The sequence below is a fragment of the Beta vulgaris genome, chromosome 1, assembly GCF_026745355.1.
Source record: "Beta vulgaris subsp. vulgaris cultivar EL10 chromosome 1, EL10.2, whole genome shotgun sequence".
In the NCBI taxonomy this organism is placed as follows: domain Eukaryota; kingdom Viridiplantae; phylum Streptophyta; class Magnoliopsida; order Caryophyllales; family Amaranthaceae; genus Beta; species Beta vulgaris.
The window spans coordinates 54,158,679-54,168,066 of record NC_079202.1 but is presented as its reverse complement, the minus strand read 5'-3'; the positions used below and the strand labels follow the sequence as shown (position 1 = coordinate 54,168,066).

Sequence of the window (9,388 nt, the reverse complement as noted above, 5' to 3'; positions counted from 1 at the left end):
CAAAAAGAATGGTGAGAGACTTAAGTGACAGAAACTAAACCAATCAAATTTTGCAACTAAAAACAATTATACTTCGTATGTCTAATGTTCAAATTTTGACTCTTATGCCGAAGAAAATCGAGTTTCCGTTTCGAAACAAATTCAAGCACGCATCGCGTGCAAAAAATTCTAGTATATATATATGGTAACACATGGCTATTTAGTAAACCAATTCTAGAAAGTCGTCTAAACCAGAATTCATTACTAACATGTGGTTATTTCACATGCCTTTGAACCGCTTTTGAACCAGAACTTTGACCTACTAAAAGAAATGAATATAAGCTTCCACTGCATGACTCCATGTCTAAAAATTAATGCACTTGGCGTTATGTGGATATAAAAGCTTGCTGGCTTGAATTCATTGGAAATTGTGGTAATTGTCTAGCAAGTAAATGAAAAAGAACAATGGGTTAGAATATGTGTTATATTTGAGATTAGCATGAGAATGGATATAAAGTAAAAACGGATTATTTCTTTGCTTTCTTTTTCTCAGTCATACTTTTAAAGATAGTTTTTTAAGAGTGTTCTTCTCTATCACCTTCACTTTTTTTCATTCTATCGCCCTCTCAATTGTCTTTTATAGTATTTTCAATATTTACTGCTTCTTCCTTCGTTTGGTAGATTAGTTATGCAATGAGTTGTAACTATGCCCATTTTAATATACTGTTTCTTTCTATGTTGTTATACTTGTTTTCCCAAGATAGAGATGTTGAAATGTCTACTATATTACATTTGCAATGTATGCATATTGTCCTCAAGGTTAGCTTATTGGCTTAATAAGCTAATAATGTTACGAAATTTCTAATACGTGTAAATTTAAAGACATTCAATACATTTTGGAGTCATTTCTACAAGTTAATCAAGTAACAACATGAATATCATACAAAGGTCTCGTATTTGTGCAACTATCGTGACTCGTGAGATTATTAAAAATATCCTTTATTATCCAACGTTAAAAAATTACACAACTTGGTTTTTTGACAATAGACTTTCTAACTATTTTCTAACAGTTTCATGGTATAATGTTATTTCAATATTAAATAATCCTCTATACTGCTCTTTTTGTCTAAATTTTCCTCTCGTCTCCAAACATTAAGGGAATTGTTAAACATCACCCATAAAGTACTTAAAATCGCCATGTAATAAGTAATCTCAATTTCCCCCTCCAAGCATTTCGAGGCTCGGTGTTCACAAAATTAACTCCCCGTAGTTCATTTCAATCTAGTCATAAACGTTGCTGATATTATGATCTTCGACATGCACCATGCCACCATCCTAATACAATAATTCTATTTGACTATTTCCTTTCTCATATTCTCCAGCTTGAGAGATGAGGAGAGCACAAATTTTCAAGTACAAACAATATACAAAACTCACTAATAATGTAAACCAACGATATTCTATGTAATTATAACATGTTTGTGGTAGGTTTTTTGGGACTTGAATAAATTTTTTTGATGTAGGAAGCGGATTCAAATTAGTGTTTTCATTTTTGATTGTTTGGTATAAGTTATAACTTATAAGTAACAAAATCTGTTTTCGAAAGGTAACATACTCCCCCAATTGTTACCCTTGTCAACCTAGTGGAAATAAATTATGTTTTCTTTCTCAACTATAAACTTCTCAATTGTTTCCATTTCACTAGGATACCAAACAACTATCAAAGATAATACTTATTATTACATTTCCCCTCCTTATCCAAATCCTTTTCATTTCACTTACGATAATGATACCAAATATCTGACTGCTCCAATCTCATCTTATCTCTATAAGACATCAAGAAGGCTCCTATTTTGGACTATACGTCCAATTAGGTTACTCGCAAAAAAATTCAGTGGTGTTTTTTTTTTTCTAAAGGTGAATCATCAACAAGTTCATCTTGCACAAGCCGGACAACTATATGTGCACGAACTGGTTAAACGATTCACCTCTCCTAGTTTTTAGATTTTTTTATGTTTTTGTTTCACCGATGTCAAAAAAAATAAAATAATACCAAACACCTCTTAAAAGTCATCAATTAGAGAAGTACATAATTTTCTAAAGTTTGTTTTATCAAGATTTGGATTAGCTTTGACTTGAGAAAAACTTTCGTAAGGCCAAATTCCAAACCATATTTCAAAACATACCATACCTATGAATTCTATGATCATCTAAATTCACAGGTTAACCCATTGCAAACAAAGATATATGATTATGATTCAATTCCCTACAAATAAGATGAGTTAATAAAATTGTTGAAACTTTTATGGTAAACAAAATATTATTGTATTTAGATCATGAAAGTCAAAAAATGGATTAGCAAGAAGAACTGATGAAGTATAAATCCATCTATAGATATTATAGTACATCAATGAAGTCAACCTTCAAACCACCTGATATGGTGATACCTAAAATTATTCTGATGTCATATAGCTATATTATCACTTAAAAAAGTACCAAAACTTTACTGCATAACAATAAACCTATCTGTTTTCCCATAATCACTGTTGACGAAAACTTAGTTCATATGAGTGACTGATGGGTACCCAAAACTTCCATATCTTCTGTAACTCACTTGTCAATCAAATACCGATAACATCCAAATCATGTTGTAGACTGACGATTTGACTTGTGATTCCGTTCCTTCCTAAACCTCGCTTGTTGTGGATCAAATCCACCTTCTACTGCTCCATATACCGCCCAAGCTGGTGTCGGAGCCATGTAATCTGAGCTATTGAAAGGCTCACCAGAAGCAACCTGCATTTCAGATAGCAAACTTTAAGAAAGTTTTGAAACTATAAGAAAAATGGATCTATCTGATCTGAAGTTTTGACCATTAGCCACAAATAGTCCCAAGTTTCGACTTTCTAAATCCCTGGAAGAATCCTAAGTTGCACGTGGTTCTTCTGAAACTTCACACAACTTCCATTATTCCAAGAAACAGTACAAGTCTAGATTACTTGCAGCAATTGGGCCAACTTTTTTGGCAACTCCAATTTTAGAGTTGTTAAATCATAATTCCCCGGGAAGACTTTTTTCCAAAAATAAAAGGATAAAAAGAAATGGGAAAGCTTGTTTAGCTATATAATGGGGATGTTAAGAATGACTAACCAGGTCATGAAACTTTTCATAATCTATCCATGTGAACCATTGGTTGTTGATCTTGAATTTATCAACCCTTGCCAAGAGAACACAACAAGAATGCTCATGCTCACAAGCAACCTCATACACGCCTTCACTCTTCAGAGCCACGGCTTCTGAAAACGCTTTTACATCAGAATGCCAAGGAACATTCTCCATTGTCAACTTCGATGTTGCAGTTCTGTAACAGAGTCCTTACACAATCTTGAGTACAACATTCAACACAAGAAAAACACAAATATATATCTATATATATTGTAGCGAATGATACTTACGATCCACAATAAGTTACGCCTTTGATTTCGATGAAGTCAGGCTTTCCAAGTGAAAGAAGCTTAAAGTAACCATCTACGTCGTCAGCATTCCAACCTTTCACTAAAGTCAAGCGATAAACGGTCCGCTGACACTTTTCTCTAAGAGCAGTCAGGGAGTCCTGCAAATTGCCAGTACCACCATAAAGGATGCCATTGTCAAAAGTCAAAACAAGAATTTAGATTCTAAGAAGTAAATAGGGGCAGTAAGCATTCTGATACACCAGGAGATATGATAACACATTATCACAATAAAAATTCGAACAGCTCACAAACAGGGAAAACAATATATATCACAAGCAATTCTAATTCTACATACTAGGGAAAAAAAACCTACTATATATATTAAAATGTGTTGCCAGGAAATGGTAAGAACTAAGAAGCCACGTGTCACCCTTCACTTCACAACTGACATGGCGTTACTTCATCATACACACATTTAACACTTAATTTTTTCTCATTAAAAAAATAAAGCACGCAAATGTAAGTATCAATGCTTGAACCTACAACCTCATGTTTAATAAGGTAGATTTTTTACCACCACTCCAACACAACTAATATTTGCAATGTAAGCACAAAAAAAAACATACACTTAAATCATTCTAACTCTTTCCTTGCTCAAATTATATTAGTTTAAGACCTCAATATCTATAGCACAACTATACGCCAAATCTCTTATGTTGCTCGTACATAGAAGTTTTAAGAAAGATAAATAAAAAGTGAAAAAATTAAATCATGACATTATTCATCACTTAACCAACTAAATTTTGTTGGTCATAAAACTTAATCAATAAAACATCTTCTAATTATACGTACAATTTATAGTTCAAGGAATTTCGTAATAGTAAAGAATAAGTTCCATCTTAAAGCTAATCAAGTAAATTACTTTAGAAATTTGTTTGATTGTCGATTACCCAATTTTGTGCTAAATTTTGATACAAGAAACAATAGATTTTTAATAATACTTCCGATAAAATTGCAATCATAAACTACAAAAAACTGTATATAATCTCAAACTATAAAACGAATTTATAGTTCACTTGATTTAATATTATATTACAGACAATGATCCGGGGAGTTGCCAGACCAACAAACTAGTGTATTCTAAGAAAAAAGGAAACACGATCCAAGTGTTCTTCTTATAGAAAGTTATCACAGTGAACCTTTTTTGCACAATCATGATATATGGAATAGATCAATTCTCAATCAAGTAACACAAATCAACTTCCAAAATCATTATTTACTCTCCACTCTTGGTCCGCAAGAATTGCATATGTTGTTATCAGATGAAAGGGTAAATAAATATAGTACCAAGTCAATTAAAGAAGCACCAAAAAAGCCTTGCATTTTGTATTCAATGAAAAGAGTGAATTACCAGAAAGCGCTCCCAAAAATCACCAAACAGAGGTCTATCCACAGCTTTCAAACTGTCTTTTGTTGCAGCATCCACACTCACATACAACTACATATGTCAAAACAAAATTTCAAACTTAAAATAAAGCTCAAGAAGATAGGGTCCCACGTATAGGGAAATCTTGAAGAACTATGTTCGAGGGGAAACCCAAACAGGGGAAACTCTTGAAGAATTATGTTTGAGGGAAAACCCAAACAGGGGAAACTCTTGAAGAATTATGTTTGGGGGAAAACCGAAACAGGGGAAACTCTTGAAGATTTATTTACTACACCAGTATCTACTATCTATCACCAAACAAAAATTGATTCACCTGTGTGATTGGTTTCAGCAGCTTAATTTTATCAGGGAATTGTGCATTTGTAACAAGAAAGGTAGAAATTCTCCTCCGATGCAACTCATCTACAAGTGAATTAATTTCGGGGTACATAATAGGTTCTCCTACAAGTGACAAAGCACAGTGCCTGGGCAATAGACCTTCTGACAACCGCTCCTCTACCACACCTGCAACAGCAACTCTTGAACACTTAGTCCTGATTGATGCAATAACATACAAAACCATTCTTCACAAGGGAACATGACTACAGTTATGCATAGTGGCAACTAACAACAGATTAAGATAATTTTAAACATTCCAGCACAGATGATTTTGTCTGGCCAATCAGAAAATGGTGATAAGAATCATTCTTAAATAAAACTAAGGATACCAATTAAACCACGTATGTAAAACGATGTCATACAAAGAGATACCTAACTAGTTAACTACTTTGACTAGAATAAGTAATCAAATTTCAAAGATCATTTCCATCTCATTTATATCTTTAGCACAGCAAACAACTCATAAATCAAAGCCTTTATTTTCATACACAATGCACTGAGAAACTAGCTAACCAAGTATTAATTAGGAAACAGCATAGCCAAGGTAGCTTGCCGTCCGTGACATTTGTGATTTGTCCCAAAGGAGCAGACGGTCTACTTTATCTATCACTTGATATGCATATTTTTAAAAAAAAACCATGCATAATCTACCCTCAAAAGCATCCCAGCAAGGCAGGATGCAATAGCATTGGGCAAAAAGTGTTGGCCATAGAACTAGGACAGTCACTTGTATCGTAACAACTTCTGCTGAATACTTGGAAACCAAATTATAAAATCTTCGAGTTTTACTTCTTGTACATAATCAGTATACAAGCCTTCAGTCTGTGTAGCACACTTCTATTTGCATGACTTAATGATTACCGGTCTGAGAAGGAACAGTAGCTCTCATGCCTCATCCCATCTTCAATTCCCCATGATGGGAGTCGGACTTCCACCAGGAGGTCCAAGATCACATGCAAGCCCGCCTTACTTTCATTATAAAAAGAATCTATAGCCATAAAAGAACACTTCTCAAAGTGACAAACCTGGAACTCCTTTCATTTGCTTAATCATTTTAGTGTGCAGGTCTATCGCGGTGTTCACAATCTCAAGAGGATCATCCATTTTCCATTGCCAGCTCTTCCCTACAGGATTAGTATGATGTCTCCAACAAAATACACACTTATTAGCACATGCCAGGCTAGGTGTCGCCTCCATGCACCTGTTTTAGAAACAAAGTAGTCCATTAAGTTCAAGATAGATAAACTAAACTCAAGCATGATGGATTCGAGCAATATAAAATACAATTCACCTCTATAAGGATATAAATTACATTCAAGAGTATATATAACATGGTAGCTGTCCTAATTACATAATTCAAAGGCCAATCTACCATTAGCGATAATGTTAAAGCTTTCTTGCACCAAGAGAAGTCGATGCAAAGTAGGGATTTCTTTCTTTATCCTATTGATTCTGCCAAGACAAACTAATAACTACTTTGAGGCAACAAAGTTACAAACAATCATTATTTGAATCAATGCTCCATAATAACAACTAACAAACAGCCATGAACTTCCAAAAGAAATCACACAACTCATAAAAACTCAGAATGACCCTGTGCAACAGAAACATCCATAGTTCTTGACTGCTATTCTCTCTATTTGAAATATCCCATTTGCCAAGCTTTTTTCTATGAAGGTCCCAGTTGCCAAGCTTAATTAGTCAACATATACAAATCCCATTTGTTATTTGGAATTCCCACTGATATGTTCCCTACACCACACTTCATAAGATGTGTAGAAAGGAACAGCATTTATGATATATATCCAAGAATCATTAAACAAACCTGAGCAAAGTAAAGATGCTCCCATGAATCCGACTCGATGAACCAAGAATCGCAACAAAGGAACAAAATTCTAGATGTTGGCGGATTGCAAAAGGTAAAAACAAAATCATGAACAAATTACCTATGACTCTCGATTCCATAAAAGGAGTGCTTATAACAACCTCCACGTCCTCTAAGTTGTGACTTGGTCCATCTGCAAAGTTTAACACCACTATGTGAACCAATTATCTTATAGCCCTGCCAAGAAATAACAAACAAATAAATAGTAAGAGAATGAAGTTGACAAAGATAAAAGAGCAACAAGTCAATAAAAATTAGAAAGCTTCAACCGAAATTTTAAACAAGCTGAGATGAACATATATGCTTCCAAATATATTTTTCAATAGCAAAAGAATCAGGAATCTGACAAAAGAAACCTAACTGTAGATTTTCATATAGAACTTATATCATGTATTCATACTTGCAATACCTACATATTTCAAGTTTGTATTAATATTAGGAGTATTAAGAATCAAAGAAATAAAACGCGAACAGGATTTAACATTTGAGGCACCCGAACAGCTATGATACTAAAATTAGAACATGAGACTGTTCTATGCTTCTCCAGTAGCCAAATCTAGAAACTGGTCCACATTGCTTCTGGCTTAACTTTAATGTCCTTGTACAGCCTATTTAACTACACTCAGCCCCAAGCCAATGTCCTTGGCCTACAAATCCAACATATAAAGTTCATCCAAGTACAGAAATGGAGAATTAGGTACTATAAGTATTAACAGAGTAACATTCTTGTCAAACAATTCTATCATCTTATCAACGCTTTTTTCTTTTAATCAAATAGAATTTATGAAAACAAAACTCACCTGCTTCTCTAGATTTTTCCTAATTACAGGAGTGACCATTTCTTTTTTCCCATCAGTTTTCGCGCCATTAACCTCGGCTACATTCCTTGACTTCCTTGATGGCCCCTTACCAGCTAGATCTTCCAGATCGATAACCTCCAATTCCTCCCCATTTTCTAGCGACTCCTCGTCATCGGACACATCAACATACTCTGAATCACTCTCATCTTCTAACGCCCCACAAGCAACTAACCCATTTTCCTGAACACCGCCTTTTAGAACCCCAATCAACTTCTCACCCCAAGCTTCAATAGTTTTCCCCAATCCACCGCCATCTACATCTCCCTCCCATAACTGGACCACTTCATTTGCTCCCAATGCCTTCATATTCTTAGAAATTCCTTTTGCTACTGCATTGAATTTCTCCTCATATGCCCCACTACCTACTCCAAAAACTGCAAACTTGCACTTACTAAGCAAAAGTGCTCCTACCCTAAAATCATTCACACTCTCCTCAATCCAATCAACAAAAAACTTGGCTATTGGTGGTGGTTTCCCATCCTCCCAAGTAGAACTCACAATCACAACAAGGGTTTCTTTCGAAAGATCCTCCGGCTCATAATCTTTGACATCAACAAGGTCAAAGATGAGACCCTTCGAAACAAGCAGCTTGTGAAGCCGGTAAGCTAGGGTTCTAGAAGTGCCAGTTTGAGTGATATAGATAAGTTTCGGATTCCGGAAAGCAAAAGCAACTTCCCGGGAAGCAAGCTTGAGGCGGCGAGATTTATATAAGCAGTAAAAGGTGGTGGCAGATAGAAGGGCAAGAAGGGTTACACGAGAGGCGAGAAACGACGGAGCCATTGTCAAAACTGGCTAGAAACTTTACTCATAGACTAAACAGAACTCTTTCAACTTTACCAACTCAATCCCAACTCAAATTTCTTCCTTGTCTTGTCTTAGGTAGATCACAATGCCATAAAATCCTGCCCATGAAAATTATACACATCAAAAAATTGAAATATTGACACTTCATTTACATTGCATTTCCAGTTTTTCTACATCAACTACTAACCAACATCATTTGATTAAAAACGCACAAACCCACCAAAGAAAAAAAGCACAAGTCTTTAAACTTTATTCCTCTTTTGTGTCCGGATAATATTGAGCTCGACTAACAAGTTCATAATTGATATTCAAAGAAACTTCAAAAAAAAAAACCTTCATATAATAAAAATCTATGTAGGGTTTAAGAGGAAGTAGCATTTAAGGAAAGCATGATGAAAGTGAAGAATGTTACCTGGTGCAACAAGTACAGAAACTAGGGTTTACGCAAGACGGCCGAGTTCAGTGCTTTGCCGGGTGGCCGGTGATAGTGGTTGCCGAAACAGCCTTTTTAGAATTTCTTCTTTTTTCCTTATAGTTGCAATCGAATAATTTTAGATAAAAACTACTGTTAACATTGTTT

At 34.9% G+C, this 9,388-nt stretch overlaps 1 protein-coding gene across 1 annotated transcript; it reads right to left on the bottom strand.

The window, feature by feature from the left end:
- Nucleotides 1-2,348: 2,348 nt before the first annotated feature.
- LOC104905281 (S-adenosyl-L-methionine-dependent tRNA 4-demethylwyosine synthase) lies at nucleotides 2,349-9,388 on the bottom strand. Its single transcript, XM_010693762.4, has 9 exons — nucleotides 9,221-9,388; nucleotides 7,945-8,906; nucleotides 7,206-7,321; nucleotides 6,285-6,460; nucleotides 5,195-5,385; nucleotides 4,846-4,932; nucleotides 3,435-3,592; nucleotides 3,130-3,340; nucleotides 2,349-2,775 (listed from the first exon to the last, which is right to left on the bottom strand). The coding sequence occupies exons 2-9, from the start codon at nucleotides 8,782-8,784 to the stop codon at nucleotides 2,623-2,625; spliced, it is 1,932 nt and encodes a 643-aa protein (XP_010692064.1). The 5' UTR covers nucleotides 8,785-8,906; nucleotides 9,221-9,388; the 3' UTR covers nucleotides 2,349-2,622.

Excerpts from the sequence above, each read along its gene's own strand:
- LOC104905281 (XM_010693762.4), bottom strand. The coding sequence starts at position 8,784 with ATGGCTCCGTCGTTTCTCGCCTCTCGTGTAACCCTTCTTGCCCTTCTA. Across the intron at positions 3,593-4,845 it reads ATTTTTGGGAGCGCTTTCTG|GACTCCCTGACTGCTCTTAG; the intron begins GTAATTCACTCT and ends GGCAATTTGCAG. Across the intron at positions 3,341-3,434 it reads GGCGTAACTTATTGTGGATC|AACTGCAACATCGAAGTTGA; the intron begins GTAAGTATCATT and ends ACTCTGTTACAG.